General features: G+C 38.8%; 1 protein-coding gene across 1 annotated transcript in view; it reads left to right on the top strand.

Annotated features, from left to right (window-relative positions):
* Positions 1–22,657, top strand: part of PIEZO2 (piezo type mechanosensitive ion channel component 2) — a 292,868-nt gene that overhangs the window by 179,885 nt on the left and 90,326 nt on the right. The window contains exon 8 of the mRNA XM_031052912.2: positions 16,404–16,566. Coding sequence (XP_030908772.2) covers positions 16,404–16,566 — 163 coding nt within the window. The remainder of the gene's footprint in view (positions 1–16,403; positions 16,567–22,657) is intronic.

Below are 22,657 nucleotides of genomic sequence, written 5' to 3'. Positions count from 1 at the left end.
GCAAACCTGAACTTTATTTCTGGTAGACCTGTTGTTCCTTTTAAGTATTTATAAGCTGAAGGTGGAAAGATATTAGATGTACTGTGGAGAATCAATTAATGAGTTACATCTCAGTGCACCATTGAAAGCAGTAAAAAATTACCTGCCTGGCTACAGTAACCATCACTTTAATGCTTATTTTGACATTTTATTTAATACAGGTTAATAGATGTGTGTTTTGCTATGTTGGAATTGCTGACTCGGAGCCTCACTGCGAGGGCATAACATTACCTAAAAAATCGGGAAAGACCTGCTTAGTTTAAGTTCTTTTGTGCCACCTAGAGGTCAGTGTGGGAGAATGGCTGATTTCTATTGCCGGGTAGCTAAAACGCTCACAGGTTACCTGAAGTTATGTTGCTTTCTCCTTGTATTAAGAAAAGAAAAAAAACGTGGTTTCAAAAATCTGAACTATTTGGCTATGGGATATAATCTCACAGGTTTTTATCACCTTTTTTATCACGAGATAGCAATAACATTTTCTCAAGGAGAGGAAGTACATGTTTCGTACCTTTTTGCTGGAATATGTGAAACTCCCTTTATATGCATCATTTGCAGAAGTCCCTTTTGTCTTTTTAACATGTTCTTATTTAAAATTATTTTATTTACTTTAATTTCTACTTAATTTAGTCTCAATCTTATTTTCTCTATTTAATTTTTTCTAATAGTGTAATGCTACATTGTATGATAAAATCTCGTTCAGTACAAATATGCCACTTTAACTTAGTCGCTAATTTTTGAAATTAAAAATCCAATTGGAAGCAATTTGCCCTTGCTTCACTGAAGAAAGGAAAATCACCTTCAGAGTTTGGATTAAAAAAAAGTCAATGTGTTGGACTTCAGAGTATGTATTGACCTTTTTGTAAGCAGAAGATGATATTATCTTCTGGCAGATTTTCTCCTGAATTGGTACTGTTGAGTACTCTGCCTTTTACACATGAGAACATGTGAGGGACTAACCTGCTAAATTACATAGGAAATTATGTTTGAATATCCAAAACACCAATGACAACTCAACAGAAGGTGCAGTAAATACATCTTCCTTGTTTCTTTAATAACAGTTCTTTCTGCTGTGGATTTACTTTGATCTGCTTTCAAGGAGATGTGTTTGAGAGTATCAAGACAGGCTTTATCAGTGCTTGGAAATGCAAATTTGAGTGTGAGGAAAAGCCACTAATACAATTTTTAGTTATTAGAGTAGGACTAGTATATAAGCAGAGTCTAGAGGAGAAGAATTAGAGATACATGTACTAAAATGGTGCAGAAAAAAATATGTTAGTATTTTTCATCCTGGAAGAAATTTGATACCTTGCTATGTTATATACCATCTTGGTTTGAAGTAGAGCTAAATATGCAGAGTTCTCATTAATAATACTAGTGGGTGGCTTGCTTGGGTAAAATATATGCTGATAAATAAATTTGATTCCCCAAATACTCCTCTTATTCTCATCCAGAATATGCTGTTTAATGTCTTTTTGCAAGAAGAGAGCAGCTGATTGTTCTCATACTTAGTTGAATGAACTCTCCTTACTTTGTTGCAATAAACCCACTGTATGAAAAAAACATACAGCAAATACATGTATTTGCATGTGTTAGCTTTAGTGCTATTACAAACTGACCTTTTCCCCTAAATGAAGGGGATGTGAAGCATGACCTGCAAAAGTTTGAGGATTTGATCCCTAGGTTAAGCTCTTCTCAGATGCAAGGGCAGATGTGGAAACTCTCCTGTTGGGCTGCTAGTGGATATTATTTCTCTCTGCAGAGCATAAACCTGGTGTTTTAAAGAGCTGCTAATGTTGTTTTTTCTGGGTTTGACTTCTCAAGTTGACAAGAAATGTACAATTTGTTTCTGATCAATAAAAAATATGTTGTCTTTGAGTAGTAATGCACTCAGACACTGTATCAATTGATTTCAGACTAAATGAAGTTAAGCTGTACCCAAACAAGCTGTAAAGTTCTCAAGTTAATCTTTCAGCAAATCTTTCAGCTAAGATTTGCATCATCCTTGTAATATTCATTCCTTTTAAGATCTCTTCAATTCAAAATTCACTATTTCTCCCCCCAAAAAAGGATACTGTGATAACATAGCCCTGTGCATATACCATAGTGCTATTAGCAAATATGAAGGCATCGATCTTCTGCAAAGTTTCAGATGTACTCTTGTGGCTTTCTGGTTCTGTGAGGTGCAGATAAAAGTGGCATAAACATAAACACACACTGAAATGCTACTCAGTGCACACTAGGTTCTGCAGGTTAAAAAATGTATAGGGTACTGATAAGTTTGAGGTATAGGTGATTTTGCCAGGGGCAGGCACGCTAGCAGGAGAGCTCGCATGAAGCTGCCTCTGCACTGACGGCTTTTCTTCTCTAGACTAACCCACTGTGGAGAAGTGGGCAGCAGTCTTTCAAGGCAGTGTCCTAACTGTCTTGGGAAGAGTGGTCCTAAATAGCTCAGGAGGACTGGTATAAATAAGTCTGAATTTACCTTTCAGTTAGGACTTATCTAGTTGCAGAAATTGACACTGGTTAGGGTTCAGCTGGTCTCTTGTCAAATAAAATGTCTGCACTCATTTATAACATCATTTAAAATAGGGATCTTCTGTGTTGGCTTGCTGCCATATTGCAAAATTGGTGATTTAACAATCAAAGGGGAAACAATAACAAGAAGTATCCATTTAAAACATAATTTGGAAAATGTCATATTTCTGCCAGAAAATTCTTTTCACCTGAGTTAATTAAAAATAGTCCATGAGCTAAAATGACTTTAGGAATATTGTACATTCTGTCACAGCCTGAAAAAATATGCAATAATAGGTTTACCATTTTTCAGATTGCTGCCTCCTTTCTTCCTGATGGTGTTTATTTTGGCAAAAGGATGTAACTGGGGCAATGATAAGGCCTTGCCAAAATGAAGAAATAGGATCAGTGCGGCAGTATGAAGTTTATCCTGAGTTATTAAAGTTGTTCCTGTCCAAAACTATGCTTATAAGCATATTAACTTAAAGATCCAGTAGCCGGATGTAAATTAAAAGCTATGTGCTTTCTTAGGAGTCCTGGGTTGTTCTTGTATTGCTTGTACTTTGCAGGCAAGAAATGTTCAAAATAATTTAAATGTGAATTATTCATCTATAGGAAGGCATCACTGTCATAAAGTGAGGCAAACCTAGGAGTCCAGGGAGTGTCATACACTTCACAGTGGGATGTTATTTCACATCTTCTTTAAGTGACTGGGAATTTGGAATTAACACAAGTAATTGCTTTGTTGCAATCTGAGTGGGAAAGTCTAATCTAAGGCTGCCTTTTCCATAGGAAATTTTCATCTGAAAGATGACTATAAATCTGCTTAAGCAAGACTTTCTAAATAGGCTGTACAGTGATTAGTAACAAACTTGCTTAAATGACTTTTCATTTTTGGAGGGAGTTATATTGATATTTGCTGGAGATGGTAAGGTCAGAATATTCAGTTTGTTTTCAGATTTATCTGAGTCCAGTCTTAAGTCCTCCATTTGAACTTCCCTGAAAGTTTTGATCTGAGTTCAGAATTTGTAGACCAAATTCTCAGTTTATCCAGGGTAATAAATGCTTAAGCACAGTTTCAAAACTATTCCTGGAGTTGTAAGATCAGGCTGAGGCATCCAACTGTCATTTTCTTCTCCCTAAATTAGAGGCTAAGTGTGCTAATAAAATCTCAGCAGGAGAGCAGATACTGCCAAAGCAGCAAGCTGTAGCTGATCAGTTATCTTGGTGGTGGTGTCTTGCCTCTCTGCAGGGCAAGACACTGATATCCTGCTGCTTTTGTAGCTCCAGTGGAGCCAAGAGCTTGCCAACCTGTTTTACCTGAGCTGCAGCCACTGTTAGTCCTTGCTGTAGACCAACTTTGGCACCTGTCTCAAAGGTGTCTCACCTCTGAGAGGCAGAATATTACATCCGCATGGATTTCTGAGGTTTTGGAGTTTCCTTGTAACCTAGTCACAAACCAGTTAATTCTTAGAAGGCTTTAGCTTTCGTAGAACTTCAGTTTCATTATCTTTTAAAAATTATTTTGCAAAGGAAGTGAATGATTCTGTTGACTGCTAGAATTGCAAGTTCAGGCTCCCGTTGACAAAAGGCAGTAATCATCCTTGCTGTTATTGTAAGCTCTTTCTAAACTTTGAGGAAGCCCAAGGCAGGTGGGCTCATCTGGGCTCTCTTTCCCAAAAAAGGTTGGATGGGGTTATCTTTTGAGGACTGTTGCAACATGGGCCGTTCTGTGATTCTATGATTGTCTCTGAGTTGCATGATCCTGCAAGAAATATTTTATCCCAAGATTTGGTGTGTCACAAAGTGAGGCTCTCAATATTGTGCTAGGAAGTGTTTCCGTACTAGACAGTAAACAGTTCATTTGCTATCAGCTGAACCATCAGAGTCCATGTGGTTTTCACTTATTAACTACATAATAATGTATATCTGGTGTCCAAAATGATTCACACCTCTAACTGTGGCTGGTGAGCAGTTACCAGAATTCATAAGAACAGGGTAGAAGACCTGAAAATATAGATAAACCAAGGAGTACAGGAAAAGTTATAGTAAATCGTCTAATCTTCTCTAATAAGTTTGTTTCTTCTTTCCCAGAGGAAGGTTTACTGGTTCTTAACAAACTTTGTATATTGTTTACTTCATTTTAGTTCATTTTTCTTCATTGAAACTAGCTGGTCTGGTTTATATGAGAAACTGCTCAAGACAACTGAGAAGGAATCCTATTTAATGAATCAGAATTTCATTACAAATTGAACTCTTCTCAGCACTGAAAAAGGCTATTTTTTTTTTTACTGGTTTGAAGTTCACGTTTTTAATGATTCTGATAGCACTGTCTGAAATATCCAAATGTGACAGGAGAACCAGTGGTGGAATTACCAATCAGTTGTATCAAGAAAATGTTGGAAACATTGCAAAACTACTCGCTGTTGTGAGATTTCCAGCTTCGTATCTGCCACTAAGAGATTCACCCAAAATGAATTCACCTCTTTCAGCGCTTATTCAGAGGGATTCCTTGGAGATGCACTTGTCAGCGGGCATGTAATAAATGTCCATGCTGTGCTCACTTTATAGCAGAATTATATGCAACATTGATTTAAAATGGTTAGCTCAGGTTTTGGTGGAAGTCCAGTGGTGACAACACAAAAAATCAGTGTAAACTTACAGAGCTTTCCTAGGAAGAATTCATAGCTCTTGCTGATCTTTACACGGTTCTCAGTACCTACCTCTTTTTGCTACACACTGCAGTTGTTAAATTCAGTGAATTCCTGTTTGTGCCATGATTTACACCAAGTTTGAAATTCTCTGAAAAAAGCAACAAATGCACTAGTAAGTAAACTGCAGTGATTACTCTGGCAGAGTAGCCCTTCCCAGCCTCCCTGGCGGCCTTGGCAGTGGAGACTCTCCATCCCTACAGCGGAGCTGTTGGCATTCACCATGACAGCCACACTGAGCAAAGTGCCAGATTTAGCCTTGGAAGATGCAGGCACAACTTTATTTTACTGCTGCTGCCCCACAGGTGATTTGCATCCTCCTGTCTTCCCCTGGACTTGACAAGGATGTCAACCAAGAGATGTGCAAACGTCTTTTGAAAAAAGCAGGTTTCTGCCCATGGGAAAGGCCAGTCTCAGAGCTGTGTTTTGCTGCAGCTGTGAGCCTGTGGCCAGTGAGTTCTCTGGCAGCCTGGTTGGGCTGGCCCTGGCCACAGGTGGTTCTTGTTAGTGGAGAGAGGGGAACCTTGGCGCTCCTGACATGCGGACTGTATCCGGACACTGAGTGTAAGCTTTAAACACAAAAATCAGTCGCCGTCACATGACATAATGTTGGTGGATTGCCATCTCCTTGCTGTCTCCTGCCCCTAAATAGCCACATGTTACCTTAAGAACAGCCAGAGGTGCCTCTTTCTTGGATGTGTTGAAATGTCAGGGTGAGAAGGGCAGAGAGAAGTGACAAAGATTTAAAAGTGCTGATGTACCATGATAGACTCTCCTGCTGATTCTGGTTTGCCTGGACCCGGTGTGCAATCACCCTCACAACACAGCCTTCCCACTTTTGCATCCCTCAGGCAGCTCATTTGCATGTGACTGGCACACCTCTCCAATAACAGAAGCTCTGCTTGTGCTCAGAGAGAGCTGGATCACTCCACAGAATCCCAAGGGTTGGAAGGGACCTCGAAAGATATCTAGTCCAACCCCCATGCAAGAGCAGGGTAATCTAGAGTACAGCACACAGGAACTTGTCCAGACGGGCATTGAATATCTCCAACGTAGGAGACTCCACAACCCCCCTGGGCAACCCGTTCTACCATGTGTCTTCTTAAGTGTATCTGATTCCCACACTGACACTTGAATACAGACTCCCTGTCCATCACAGGCTGTCCTGTGTGGATATGCAGAGGATGGTTTTGAAGTAGTGATGCTTTAATTTTCTTTTTGCATTGTTTAAAAGACACAGATCTGCATGCTGTGATCATTGAGCAAGGGCCTGAAAACAAAACAGAAAAGGGATCAACAGACATCAACCTCTCTGCTCCTACCAGATTCTAATCCTATTGATCTGTGATATCAGATGTGGATTATAAATAGCAAACTTATCTTGGGATTACAAGCTTGTCTTTACTCTCTTCCTGAGGTCTGCTTGCCAGCATTTATTTTCATACTCTGGCATGCCCAGAAATGGTGATGATAAATATTTGGCACTTATGTAGCTCTTTATGTTTTCAGCTCAATGTATCAACATCACCAAATGAATTATCCCACATTCCTCAGAGGTAGTACAAAAGGCAGTCCTAACTGACCTCAGATGAGCACACTCCAGAAGGAGTTAGTCCTTGTCTGTGCACAAGGCAGTCTACCTGGGTTTCCCTAAACACTCAGAGTGCATGTACTTAATATCTTTTTTTTTTATGTTCATTTAGCTAGTGTGTGGAATTTACTGATAAAAACTGAGACAATCAGGTACAGTTTATGACCAATTTAGTATCAGCTATGTTATACAGCTTTGGTTTTGAAATTAGGCATTTTCCCCACATTTCCCAAGCCTTATTTTTCATTACCCCATTATCTTCTTTCACATGTCTTGCTATTTTATTTTCTTTTTCTCTTTAAAAACAAATGGAAATCATAGCTTGTGTTTCTGCCTTAATGCATTCTCTGCTAAAAAAAAAAAGAGAGAGAATATTCTCTTTGCTTAAAGTTTCTACTGCAAAATCTCTTAATTTAGGTATCAATCACTCTTGCTTTTTTTTTCAAGCCATTTCGCTGCCAGCTGAGTAAAGTGGAAAACCTCTTTATCCTCTGCATGCATCACTGAACCTAACAGAGTGTCCCAGTGTGACTAAAAAGTATCATCATTCCCTTTCAGGGGTGGAAAAATTCCCTAACAGAAATGTAAGATGACTTGCATACACCCCCCAGATAGCCAGAGCTTGGAATAAAACCCAGAGGTTTTGGCTGCAGTCTGTCCTTAGGTTCCTAGATCACAGACCAAGTTACCTTGAAGTTAAGATGGGTATGAAGCTATGCTTTAAAACAATTTATGTTCTTCTGCAGATGTTATTTTAAGAAGCAACAGTAAATCTCTTAAGCTGGTAGGCAGTTGCATGGTTAGTTGTTGTACTGGGTCACTTTCATGTTCTGATCAGGTAGCACCACTCCACTAAGGGCTGATGCTCACTGGGGTTATTTGAGCAGGGTGTCCTTTTCCTAAATGATTTCTGCTAAAGCTTTGCACTCAGTGGCCCAGCTGTGTAAATTCTTCCATCCCTCTTCCAGCACCTGAGCTGGACAGTAAGGCCATCTGTGGGCTGCACTACCTGTTTGAATTTTGAGAGCAGGCTCTCCTCCTTTCACATCCCATGTGCTGCCTGTGTGAGACTGAGATGGAAGTGTTGGCTCTTTTCCATTCAGCAGCTCTGCCAACTCACTTTGAGAAATCAGTAACCTCAGTTACTAACTGGCACAGAAAGATGTCATTAAGCCATGCCTCCTGCTGTGTGCTGAGGTGTCCAAGCTCACCCTCTGGCAAAGGGAAGCCTTTGTGCCCATGAATGTTTCTGAACTTGCCTTTAGTTTTCCCTCACTTTCTTTCCACATTGAGCCTTAGGAACATCGACCCATTTTCTCCCTTTTTTCATCTCTGAGTAGAAAATGCAACTAAATATGAAAAAAAACATTAAGTTTGTTGGCACAGTTTGAGTGGTGTCCTTCCCAGGCAGTGTTGTTCAGTAAGAGTCGGTTTTCATTCCATCATACAGTTGTGGGGAATGCATGTGTACATGAGGAAGGGGAGCGGGTGGCAGACCACTGTGCCTGGTGCTAACTAGTATCCTCTGTTGGGATGGCTTTTCTTCATCTCATCCCAGCAGCGCTGCCTCAGCTTCTGTAGCCTCCATGCTCCCTGAGTTGTCTCTGGTTTGCAGCTGAAATTGTATGGAAAAAACCCACAAGCCTGCTGCATTTATGGTAGTTATATTTAAATGACAGAACAAACAACTATCTAACTTTCTACCTAACATGTGGGTCAGGCTGCTACTGCCAAAGCAGTGACACTGATAGTCCTGGTGAGGAAGGATCATGTTGAAAGAGATACTCTAAGGTTATCAGGCAGAGGCCCTAAAGCAATTTCTTCTGTACCTTTATCCCCATTTCACCTTCTTCTTGACATCCTGTCTGGTGGTTTTCCCTGTGCCTGATGCTCAGCTGTCTGACTGAGTTGAAAAGATACTGGAGTCACTCCTACAGCACATTTCTTCATCAGATTATCACCTCTGGAAGTCCCGGCAAAGATCCCCAAAGGCTACAACAACATCATCACTGCTTTTCTAGCTTGCTGGTGTGCTAAAAAGAGCAACATCAATATCAATGCTCACCAGAAACTCAGAGCACAGTTGAACTGTGTTGTGGGTAATTAAGTGGTTTGGGGAGGAACACCACTGGTAGGATAAATCTTCACGTGAAGCTTTTGAAGATGGGTTTTGTCTCAGTAAACAAGGGATTAATAGACGCATATCTTCTAACTGTGATAACAGTAGGGAATTACTGCCTCTAAGCCACTGAAAGCATACTACAAGTTTTTAGTATGCTTTAGGAATATCTTTCAGGAATAGTCAGTACAAAGCTTGAATATTGGATGAGATACGTTACATGGCTCACAGATCTGTATGTTCAGACTTAAATTTCCCTCAGAGCAGCTGCTTTATTGCAGATATATAAAGTATTTGAATGTCTGAAGTTTGGTCATTTCTAATGGATGTCCAGTCCTTACCAGTTCCAGTCACATAGTCTCAGAGGAAATTCCATTATCTGGTTAATTTGAAAAAACAGGTTATAGAGCAGATACTATTTAACATCCTGGTTTAAAGTTGTTAATTCATTTGAAAGCAAAGTGATTTTATTGTGGCTGCTTATATGGTTGTTTTGTTCTCCCTGAATTAAGATTTGTGTTCTATTTATGGTTTTTGCAAGCTTTTATGTAATTCACAGCCCTTAGAGCTATTCTTTCTTCTCTACAGCTTCCTGGATTAATGGCTCATAATTTTTCTCTGTCCTCACAATATGGATGATATTAGCACACAAGTTTTAAATTCCTTATTTTTTCATGAGGCTTCTCATGCAATAGATGTGCGTTTGAAATTAGTTTTCCATTAAAAGAAAAGTCACTGATGTTCAGAAAAGGGTGGGAGATATACCAGGGCTGGTTTTGTCATTGCCAGAAAAGCTTTGATCCAATAGAAGCTATGGAAACCAAGACTCAGTAGAAAAAAAAGTACATAGACATCTGCTAAAGAGCTATAGAAATACGATGACATTAAAACAAAAGTTAGAATGATCTACTTACCTACCAAGCCTATATTCACTGTGTGTATGCCTGTATTACAGCGTTGTGATAGCAACACTCTGAAGGAAAACACTTCCAGTCTTAGTCTATGTTTTCATATATTTCCAAAGAAGTTATTAACTGTTAAGCTTAAATTCATCATAATACTTCTCAACGAAAACAATTAAATTTTTGTGTTATTGTTAATATGGCACAATTCCATTTAGCTAGTTTTTAATTATCCAAGTCTGAACCAAACCAGGTTTTAGGGCTTTTAAGAGATAAAAATACTTCAAATTATTTTTAAAGCTTGTATCATTCTGAAATGAATAAATTTAATAACTTCAGTCCAGCTGTGGATTGAGGGTTGTGTCTGCAGTATCTTCCTACACAGCTGTCCTGCTGCGCTGAGGAGAAGGCATGAAGGATCAGTTCCTTCTCTGTGGAATCTTATAAATAATGTGATTTGGAAAGACAAATGCCCATTTTCCCATTCATTCTTTTTTTCCCTTAAAAATTCATGTGAAACTAAATGCCTCCCGCTCATCTTAACCCTAATTCTTTAGGACACTTAATGCATTTCAGCCAAGTTTCCCACCTCTTTCCTCCCTGTGTTCTGCTATGTCTGTAAAAACGTGTAAGTTCAGCGTACCCATAGCCCCAAGTGTTGTCTGAATTCCCAGCCTATAGCCTAGAGAGTAACCATCTGGAAGGCAAGGAAAGACCTAGAGGTATCACAGGACTGGTTGAGTCCTTTCCAATGGCATGTATTTGAGCACACAGCCAAATGATGGGGGGGGGGGGGGGGGGGGGTCGTGGGGTGGCTCACAGAATTCCCTTGGAAGAGGCTTTATGGATATAACGTTATGAATCATAACCTGTATGTAGCTCTGCCATCCAAGTACAGAAAACACAACAGAATAGCTTGTGTGAACAGCCAAATCCTGACTTTTAGGGGGGTTGTGTAGGAATGATGTTTTCTGTATGCTAATTTATTTTTTAATTCCTGCCATCCTTCCACCCTCTTCTTCCCAGGCCATTTTCAAATTTGACAAGAGTATGAACCTCCTTTAAGTCAACGTTTGAAAAAAAGGTTGAACCTTCAAGCAGTGCTTAGAGTTTGGGACGCAGCCCTTCCAGTGTTTCAAATACTCTTTTTGAATCTCAGTTTTCCAGACTTGGCCCATGAAACAAGTTTTGCCTTTTCTCCCTGTATTTATCTTCCTTTCCACTCTTCCCTGCAGAAATATATTTCTTCCACAACCACCACCCCACTACCACCTCGCTCTCCAAAAAGGCTGTTTTCCCCCATATGGGGGGATTTACTGTTGTTGAATTTCTCTCTGTTGTTTCTCTTCTCTGCTCTCTCCTTTTCCGTACTCTCCTCTTCTTCTCTTAGTCTTCTGCTATTCTTCCTTTATCTTCTCTTGCACTTTTAGCATCTGTATTTTAGGGTTCAGCTATTCCAATATCAGTCAGTCTTGAGATTCCATTCTCATACCCCAGACTTGCAGGCACCATTCTTCTCTCTTTCCATGTGAGGACAGTGAAATAAATGTGGAGGAGAAGATATCCAGATAAAATATAGATTCATATGGTTCATAAAATCCAGTATAAATTCAGAAGTTCTACAAAGATACATTCTTCAAATCCAACCCAGCACAGTGGAAGTCTCTCATTCCATTACTGTGAATAACCAGTAATGGTTATTGTCCAAAATGCATTGGCCCCAGCAAAAAAAAATCCTGTAAATCAGGAAATGCATCTCCTGAAGTACCTTGATGCAGAGATCTTCTTCAAACTGTGATCTTCATGCAGGCTCAGAGAACATATAGAAAAATTACTTCTGCTCTGTTGTGTAGTGAAAAGTAGAATCATAGAATCATAGAATAGTTAGGGTTGGAAAAGACCTTAAGATCATATAGCTCCAACCCCCCTGCCATGGGCAGGGACACCTCACACTAAACCATATCACCCAAGGCTCTGTCCAATCTGGCCTTGAACACTGCCAGGGATGGAGCATTCACAGCTTACTTCGGCAACACATTCCAGTGCCTCACCAACCTCACAGTAAAGAATTTCTTCCTTATATCCAATCTAAACCTCTTCTGTTTAAGTTTCAACCCGTTACCCCTTGTCCTATCACTCCCTAATGAATAGTCCCTCCCCAGCATCCCTGTAGGCCCCCTTCAGATACTGGAAGGCTGCTATGAGGTGTCCACGCAGCCTTCTCTTCTCCAGGCTGAACAGCCCCAACTTTCTCAGCCTATCTTCGTACAGGAGGTGCTCCAGTCCCCTGATCATCCTCGTGGCCCTCCTCTGGATTTGTTCCAACAGTTCCATGTCCTTTTTATGTTGAGGACACCAGAACTGTACACAATACTCCAAGTGAGGTCTCAGGAGAGCAGAGTAGAGGGGCTGGTCACACTTTTGATGCAGCCTGGGATACGGTTGGCTTTCTGGGCTGCAAGTGCACACTGCGGCTCATGTTCATTTTGTCATCGAAAAAGTAGTATGTAAAGTACAGAGAGTTGTAGGAAGATGCATCAACTGAAAATCTCATCTAGACAAAACTATTATAGACACTGAACACAGTAGAATAGAAAAAGGCAGTAGATTTGCTATCAGTTGAAATCAAGATTGGGTGCCTTTCTGAACTATAAACTGTAATTCAACCACAAGTTGTTTGTTCAATAGAAGAATTATTACGTGTCTTACATTGTGCAGGAAGTCAGAATTATTGCTTCCCTTCCTGGCTTTGGAAATTATGAGGCAAATCCTGGTCTGAAATCAACTTCTAAAACATCAGTATACACAGGATCTGAACTGACAAATATATTTTCACAAAGAAAAACATTCCACATAGTTTTTACTGGTGGCAAAATTCACAGGCCTAACCGATCTGTAATTACTGTGTTTGTTAATTTTCTATGGGACGTGTTTATTTTTTTTTGTTTATGTAACCATTTTTATTCGTATATAATGCCAAGAACAATTGCTAACAGCAAATCTTACAGTATATTAATGTAATAGTTAAATAATGCATGCTGGAGAATTGTTAGTGCGTACATAATGCAGAATAAAACACATGATACTTCAGCAGCTCCTTAGATCAAATACCTGTGGGTACAAAAGGAATTTTTCTGTTTTCAATTAAAATTGAAATAGCTTTTTCTGAATTTTAAAGCTAGACTAGTATAAAAATGGGAGGAGGATATGGTCACAGCTTTTCTCGTTGTCAGAGAGTCACAAAAGATGAAAGCTCGTCTGCTAGAATGATGATTCACAGATTCAGTAGGAAGCTTTGATGGGAAACCACGCTTTTGTCTAGTAGGAAGTGGATAAAAAGATACTATCTTTATTTTAAGAACTGCTTCTCACTTTGTGATTTCAGAGCATTCTTCTGTCAGACATTAAAGTTCCTCTTGGCCATTTGTAATTTCTAAAATTCCCTGAATAATTTTTGCTACAATTTTTTGGTTTTAATGATGTGCATCTTTCAGAATACTGATGAGGACTTTGAAAAGCACAATTTTTGCTTCTTTGTAAGAATGGAAAGATTAATCTATTACATCTTGCAAACCTCCAGTTGTTTTTGACATTCCATGCAGTCTTTTGAAAAGCATTTCCATTGTTGAATGGTCTCTCAGTATTTGTTTTATTTATCTCTGTATCCAGGCATGCGTATCCTGTCTTGTTTGACATTTGGTTGCCTCCACTTAGGATTCATTCTGACTTTGCTGATGGTATATATGTATGTATATATAGTCCAAGATGAAGTCACACTAAAATAAGAGCTGGGCACAACCATAGCTGGTTGTGATCAACACTGAATTGAAGACATCTGTGTGGGATGAAGTATGCAGAAATGAATAACACCTTAATGCATGTTGCTTACTGTGAATGCTTGTACATTTTATGGCAGTTGTTTCTGTGTGTTTAAAAGCTTTGAATAAGAGGAGATGACTCTGTTTCTCAAAAAATGTTCCATTCCAGCAGTTCTCATTGAAGATAATGATGAAGCATAAATATAGAATGAGTAGCAACTTGTAGTCTTAAGGCCAGAACAGACAGAATGAGCATTTCCAAGATGCCAGTGTGTATTCTGAATTTAATAGATGGGAATGTTATACTGTGTTCCTTTGTGATAACAAGTCTCAAAAACCAAGGAAAATTCAGAAATGAGGAGCATGTTCTGTAGATTGATGATTTATGAGACAAAGTGAAATGGGTTAAATACATTGTTGGTCAGGTGGCAACTAAGAGGGAAAAGATGCATTGTAGCTAATGTGTATTAGGTGGTTGCAGAACTGAAAGGGAGCAGAATTAAGTCCAGTAGTATAATTGTATCCAGTATATATGGTTAATTTGAAGCAAGCAAATGAAACTCAGAGAATGAGAATTTAACTGAAACATAATGAAATTTCCTGACTGATAGGATTATATGGATTTTTTTTCCAGTGGAGATAAAACACAAGTTTTTGAGACTCTATAGTTATAGTATATTATATAACATACTTTAGGAATGGAATATGTGATATGAAGGTCATGTCTGCTTGGCAGAAGGGCCCAAGAGCCTTCAGGAACTTTCCCTCATTTCTGTAAAAAATACTCATCACTCACCTCACTGTCAATGGAAAAGCTTCTTGCTTCAGTAGAAATTGGATTTTATTCTGTTTCTTATGTTTATTAAACAGAAATAGCGTGATTTGTACTGTGCTTATGTAAAAAAAGTTTAAAATGAATAAAAGATGGAGATATGTGTCGTGAAACAGACATAGAAGATGGAACTAATAGGAACCCAACAACCCTGATCATTGATGGGCAAAAATTACAAGTCAGTTGGCAGAGAGGAAAGCAGGCAAATCAACATGTTCCCTTATGCTGATAGAAATATGAAGAGAATACTATCCAGCATGAATTTCAGTCAGATGGAGCCAAGCCGTAACACCAGCCTTGAATGTGCTTGGATGTTACGGAAGTTTGAATCTGGGTCAACTCCAAACACGGTTCTGTCAGCTCCTTGGAGTTACAACAGTTTATTTTGTATGCAGGATCTTTCTTTTTTTTTTTTTTTATTTTCTTTACCAACCTTGGATCCACCCAAAAGCTCTGAAAAGGCTTAAAGTTTATAACCTTTGGCTTGCGTTGACAATCAGAATGAGAAGAGAGTGCTGATAAATTGTTTAATAACATACTATAGAGCTCTAGTTCTGGCACTTAATGGTATTATACCCATGCCACAAACCACAGTGAAAGAACTGGTATAGCCTCTCCTTTTTTATATTCTTTTCACTTTACAGCATCCAAAGGGCAGATTTCAGGCAGCTCATCTCTGTTGAATGTCATACTTAGTCTTTGTATTCGTTCACTTTCATGTTGGAACTTACAGGGTAAGCAAAGAAGAAATCTTTTAGACTGTACTAATTATGATTAAGTTTGGGATTTTTTGTTCTGTCAAGAAATAGTTCTCCTTAATTGTCACTTGGGATCGTATCTATTTCTTGTAAAAATCGAAATCTCTCATATGCATTGTGGAAGAAGCTTTGTCAATAGAACAAAACTGTTTATAGTGAATACTGATGTATGCTATTGGTAATTTTGTGTCCTAGCTTTGGCACCCTGCAAAATATTTTACAGTGAAAGAACCAGATTAATTATGATCTCCTACTAGTTTTGTTTCGGCATTTAACACCTCTGCAAAGCATCTAACATCTTGTCTTAAATTTAAAATGTGGGGAATTCTTTTTTTATTATTGTGTTTTCCAACATTTGTTTCTTACTTGATAGAAATATTGTGAAATCCCAGTTTTTCCGGAAATAGTTAAGCATCTCATGTCATTGATATTAATACTGTGGCTACAGTAATGCTAGTTATGGAATTAATTTTTCTTCTTTCTTTTCCTCTATGATTTGGTTATCCAGAACAGTTGTCTTTCTGAATATTTTCCCTTTTTGTTCACAATAGCTGTGAATTCAATGGAGCTGTGTATGTTTAGAAGCATTTGCATATGTATATATATATTAGGTAGCAATTTATTAATAGTATTATTAAAAAAAAAAAAGAAAAATCGGTAATCCGTTCAATGTGCCGAGGAGATGTACTTTACAGCTCTATCCTGGCAGAGTGAGTCGAATGGTGTTGTATGTCAGTTTACTAAATCACTCTGAAATGTCATGTTGCTGTGATTTGCCAAATGGCCTTGCAGCTGGGTTTTCTCTCCCCTTTTTCTGTAGCTCTGGGTCTACAGGGCGCAGGTCATTTAAAGTTTTCACATTGGACATGGTAGATATAATAATATTATACTCCCATTTTTTTTTTGTTGAAAACCGAGTGCAAACCCTATTCTTTTTCACTAAATATGTGGAATGAAAATATTCACTGCATTTTAAATAAGACAGCAAATGCTGTTTTTTAACAGAGCAATTGGTATTATAGGTAAGCAAAAATAACTGAAAAAAAATCTTTTTGAACAGTGTGAGATTTGGTGTTCATTCTCTGATGTGGTTGTTTGGGTTTTTTTTAATATCCACAGGTTGTTCGGTGTCACTTCTCTTACTCAGACAAACTGCTCAAGCACTTGGATGATCATCAAAAATCAAGAGTTACATTGGTATCACCATGCTAATCCAATCTTACTGCTGGTTATGTACTACACCCTCGCAACTCTTATCCGTCTCTGGCTACAAGAGCCCATTGTAAGGGTAACTTCCTTCTCTTTTTTAGCACTAATAACTAATGACTATGAGACCAGCCAATGCAGATACTTGCTTAGAGAGGTACAAATATTCAGGAAACTTAAGGGAAATAGACAGCAAGTGCAAGCTTGTACCTTGAATATGGTCTTTTTTAATAAGTTTTTGAGAGTTGCATCTTGCAGGGGTTATATTGATATTTTCAAAATCAGCAGAACTATTTATGGAAGGAATGCTAATGGCAGAGCATTAATGCTTACTCTGGTATGGAAAGCCAGTATCAGTGAAGTATTGTGGTGCTGTTGAATGGAAGGCAAACACTTGTCTAGCAGAACTGAAGTAGGATACTTGGATGGCACAGGATCCTGTAAGACAAGACAGAGTTTTCCAATTTTATAATTATTTAGATAGATATCATTATATCATTATAGATATCATTTAGATATCATTATATTAGATAGAGGAAAAAGATTCTTAAAACCTTTCCTTCTGAATCTGTGCACCTGAGTAAAAATCCCGATTTTCATGTAAGAGCAAGAGAAAATGGAGTCAATAAGTAAATTTTTACTTCTTCCTGTATCAGAGGAAATATAAGAATCCAAAGGTACCTTAAAAGCTGAGAGTATAAAAAGAAAGATTCCTAACATATTTATTATTATCTCCTGATCATCGGAGGCTCGACATGAGTTTTAGAGTTCAGGTTTTGCAGTGCTGTAAACTGCAATGAAAATACTCATGACTGAACTGTGAATTAATAGAGCTCATAGCAGCAAGAAAAAATGTTGAAGGTTTTCTTATTTTAAGTTCTTCTTATTTTTCATATAATGGATAATGTAACAGTTTAACATTTGAAAAGGCAGACAAAATATATCACCTCTGAGTTGATTTGTCTTTTATTTGGGGTTTACATATATTGGGCTTCATAATAAGAGGTAAATGATGCCAGAACTGTCAGCTTGAGTTACTAAAAAATCACATCTTAAGTTTCCAGAAATCTTAAGACTGGGTTTTCTAAAGTCACAAGATTGTGATCCAGTGCCCTCTAGCATTGGGTTCTGTTAGAGTTTTTTTCCTATTATTTTTTCTGCAGCTGCAGCACCTGGAAACTTACTTTTTTTTCTTTCCTTAAGTGAAAATTGAGATTTCCAGATAGTACTGTGATTTTGGCACTCAGATTGTAACAAAAACTTTGCATCTCAGAAACTGCATAGTGAAATCATGCGAACTACTCACAAAGGAGTAAATGTATGTGAAATGCAGTTACTGGGGACTGTGTGATCGCAGCACCTCTGGGAATTAATTTCTAGTATCCAGGTTGTTTTCTTCAAATTTTAACCATCTTAAACTTTGGTCTTGGTCTAAGCTAGGTACTGTGCTTTTTCAGTGGAGAGGAATGGGCCTGTCTATCTCAGGACAGACAGAATCCTGCAAATTCCTCCAGGGAGTACAGAGGACCTATAGTGGACTTGCCTGCACTTCTTTCTTTTGTCTGAGATGGATACTTCCATAAGACACTAAAATCAGTCTCTGAGAACTGGAAATAAATCAAATGAGAGCTGCTTTATAAGCAATTGAGCTAGAACGAGTAAGTATTAAAAGAGATCAGTTTAGGAAATCTTGTCTCTCAAAGCAGGACTACATGAGAGGCAATACAAAGTCCTGGCACTCCCATGGGAACTTCAGATTCCAGAGGAATGATGCTTCCCTCCAAAAATAAATGAACACTTAAAAAAGAGAACAATGTAGAGAATATGATACCCATGCATTAATGCTTATTTTTGATGCACAGGATGTAGTGATGCAAATTTTTGTCATTAGAAAGAAATACTGAGATTTGCAAAATTTACCACTTTCACTTTCTCCTTATGGGTTTTTGGTTTGGTTTGGTTTGGTTTGGTTTTGTCTATGTGAATTTCAGTTTTCCTTTAGTGATACCATGGATCAGGAATTAATCTTTCTCTTACTAGCTTACTCTTGGTAGACTCCATTGTCAATTACTTAAATTTAGAAATAATTGTACTCCAGATTTCATGGAAATGTATTTTGACTTGTACATTTGTAGTGTATTTGATTCATTATGTCGCTAAGTATATAACCTGCCTTTGCAATTCCCAGTGGTTTCAAAGTGAGATTGTATTTAGGATCTCACCACTAACTTACCTATAGTTGGATGGATGGCAAAGAGAGTATGCCAGCTGCTGTAAAGCAGTTGTTCTCTGCATACTGCTGTCATGTACAGTTAAAAGTAGCTCATTTTAGAAGTTTTACTCAAAAGAATCTCTTGAACATAACCTGTTTTGAATAAAATGTGTATGATAGATTATCATAAGGGGATCTTTATTCAAACTAAAAAGACGTACTTAAGCTAAATATAATACTGGTATAGCAGGTTCTGAAAACAGACTAAGAAACGTAGACCTAAATCTTGAGTTTCAGGCCAAGTTTTCTCTGTGTGTGTATTTGTCCTTGTTTCGAAGTATGGCATGTATGAGATTTCAGCGTACAGTGTGGGATTCTGTATGGATCTTACTCATGCAAAACGCCCTTGGAGGTCAGCGCAAGTTTTACTTGTGCTCTCTACTTTGGATCCTGATTTGTTCTAACCTTGAGTCTTGTGAAATTCTACCCCTGCAAATAAGAAGAAGCAATCTGCCTCTGGAGATTTCAGCTCATAATTTTAACTGCTAGTTCTGAATATATGAATAGGGCCCATTCATTCCATCTAGTGAGTGGTAAGGAATAGTACAGAAGTCAACAGAGTTACAGCAATTTAATGTAAAGTTCTCTTCTGGAATTTTTAGAATTGTTTGAATTCACACATTTGAGAGTTGCTCAGGTAGTGGGAGAACTGGAAGAATTAGACAAGTCAAAGAACTTTCACAAAGAAGTTGTAATCATATGATTAGTACTGTGTTTTCTGACTTTTCTTCCTCTGCTGAGGAAGAGAAAACAAGATTTCTCACCATTCCCTATAGTTTCTTAGGCTAAAAATATGTTACTAAAAATCATTGTCTATATCTTAGGTCTTTTAGGGTTTGTTTTTTTTTTTTGTCACCCTGGTGCCAAACTAAATGCTGTTGATAAACAGTTCTTTACGGTCCACATTTATATTAAAGTTTCAAATGGCATTGGCAAGTATTTTAAGCACAGAATCAGTTTATTTCATCTTACAGTTTGGCTAGGAATGCCCTTTTACAATCAAGTATAAATACATAATCATTTGCTAAATGTGCTACAGTTGCCTCTGAGAAGTAAAACTAAATTAATAATCATTGTTCATCTAAATCGCATTTAAAATACAGGACCTAATGGCTAGAATCAGAATTGAGAGACTTTCAAAACCAGCTAAGATATTTGGATGTCCTATTCCCATGGGTAGCTTTGCAGACCTCTGCCCAGAGTCCCAATTTATTCTTACCCTATGGCATCAGCTGATTTTGCATAAGCAATGAGAACACTTACCACCAGCTAGTTCCCATTAAAAGTGTAATTTAGGACCCTGCCTTTGAAACACCTCAAGTTCAGACAAAAGCTAGCTTTACATCATAAGGTATCTCTTTGTTGGCAGTAGAGAGAGTTTAAGTAAAACAGCAAGTACCAGGGCAGATGGGTATTTCTGTTGCAAACCAAGTCAACTCAGTAGAACTTCATTTGGAGAAGAAATGCAAGCATCTCTTAAGTAGAAAGGGCAAAACAGGGAAGAAAAAATTTAAGGTCTTCCAAATAGGCCATTCATGTCGAAGTAAAATATGACAATTAGTTGACTGGTTGTTTTGTAGGTAATAGCAAGGTAAATTCAAAATAATCCTACTAAAGTTGGTATGAAATCTATAGTTTGGCTGCAACTCAGCAATGTTCCTGAACCTTCACTTAAGTCCTATAGAAGTTAGTAAGACCTTGCCCCAGATTCCAGCTTCCAAAAGCACTTGTGTAATTTGCTGAGTAGGGGTGGGTTTATGAAGCAAGCCCTTACAGCTGTACTAATGAGAATTTGGCTCAGTATGCTGAACAACTGATACAGGTGGACAATGTGATGAGAGGATGCAGAGTTTTTGTAATTCTTTGCTTTTGGTAAATCAAATTTTGTTGAGCTTTGGTAAGTTCAACAGCAATGTAAAACTCTATGTGAGTACTTTTCCTATTAAAAGTACATATGTATATATTTAGTACTACAGCACTTTTTTCACAGGAAAGTAAGTTTTTTTAAACATTACTTTGAAGCACAGGTAAATTTACTTTTCAATCCTCACCATTCCTGCTAGTTAATAAATAAGCATCTAGGAATTAATCGATGTCAGAGTGGAACAGCCACTGCTATAATTAATCCATAATATTCACTTTATGTTCTTGCATACCTTGCTCTAAAATGTTCAAGACCTATTATTTCCATCTGAGCCAAAAATCTAAACGCCACATGAAGTCTTGGGGAGAGAGGAGAAACCAGAAACCTAAGGAAGTATAAAGGGAAAATAGTAAAGAAATAAGAAGTAGGGTCATGGTCTATGATTCAGAGTGAGAAACTGGGCAAAGTCTGAGAGCAGAGTTAACTTCAGTAGTGTCAGCTCCTCCCTGATGGTATCGCAGGGCTAGTGAGTCCTGCTGAGCAACACTGTGCTGGAGATGCTCACACTTTCACATGCAGCCCACTGGCTCCAGAGCACTCTCTTCCTCTCTTGGGTGCCACATGGTTGAGCTTCCTTCACTAGTCTGAACAGCAAGATTTGGTGCTTTGTGGCAGCTCAGTTGGGAAATTCAAGGAGAAAATGGCACAGGGCAGGAAGAGGTTTGGAGGAGCCTGAAGAGGAGTTGTAACAGCACATGGTTTATAGTTTGCTGATGACACCAGGCTGTGTGGTTTGGTTGATATGCTGGAGGGAAGGAATGCCATCCAGAGGGACCATGACACGCTTGTGAGGTGGGCTGATGCCAACCTCATGAAGTTTAACCATGACAAGTGCAGGGTCCTACACTTGGGTTGGAGCAATCCCAGGCAAAGCTACAGGTTGAGCAAAAAGGAAATTCAGTGAAGCCCTGTGGAGAAGGACTTGGGGTGTTGGTCAATGAGAAAATGAACATGAGCTGCCTTCAGTGTGTGCTCACAGCCCAGAAAGCCAACCATATCCTGGGCTGCATCAAAAGGAGCGTGACCAGCAGGTTGAAGGAGGTGATCCTGCCCCTCTACTTTGCTCTTGTGAGACCTCACTTGGAGTATTGTGTGCAGTTCTGGTGTCCTCAACATAAAAAGGACATGGAACTGTTAGAACAAGTCCAGAGGAGGGCCACGAGGATGATCAGGGGACTGGAGCACCTCCCATATGAAGACAGGCTGAGAAAGTTGGGGCTGTTCAGCCTGGAGAAGAGAAGGCTGCGTGGAGACCTCATAGCAGCCTTCCAGTATTTGAAGGGGCCTACAGGGATGCTGGAGAGGGACTATTCATTAGGGACTGTAGTGATAGGACAAGGGGTAACGGGTTGAAACTTAAACAGCAGAGGTTTAGACTGGATCTAAGGAAGAAATTCTTTACTGTGAGGTTGGTGAGGTACTGGAATGGGTTGCCCAGGGAGGTTGTGAATGCTCCATCCCTGGCAGTGTTCAAGGCCAGGTTGGATGAAGCCTTGGGTGATATGGTTTAGTGTGAGGTGTCCCTGCCCATGTCAGGGGGGTTGGAAGTAGATGATTTTAAGGTCCTTTCCAACCCTAACTATTCTATGATTCTATATAAATATACCCAGGTTTACCGCTTGTCACTGTGCTATAGGAACATCCATGTTAAGTCTATTTAGGAGGCCCCATACCCCTGCTGGGCCATGGAATTAAGGTGCAGTTCAGACTAGTGCATTAACAATACTCCTCAGTTTAGTGGCAACAGATCATGTCACAGATGAAGCAGCAGAGCATGTGGATCATAGACAATCACAGAGTCACAGAGCAGTCCAAGTTGGAAGAGACCTCTGGAGATCTTCTAATGCAACTTCTTGTTGAGAACAGGGCCTCAGATTAGGTTGTCCAGGGCCAAGTCTTGTATTTTTCCAGCAAAGGCAGCCAATGCCACTGATTTATTGTTCTCACGGTGATTTTTTCTAAATTATTTTT

The sequence above is a fragment of the Melopsittacus undulatus genome, chromosome 1 (assembly GCF_012275295.1).
Source record: "Melopsittacus undulatus isolate bMelUnd1 chromosome 1, bMelUnd1.mat.Z, whole genome shotgun sequence".
Taxonomy (NCBI): domain Eukaryota; kingdom Metazoa; phylum Chordata; class Aves; order Psittaciformes; family Psittaculidae; genus Melopsittacus; species Melopsittacus undulatus.
The sequence above is the reverse complement of the archived record's forward strand: the minus strand, read 5'-3'. Positions and strand labels throughout refer to the sequence as shown.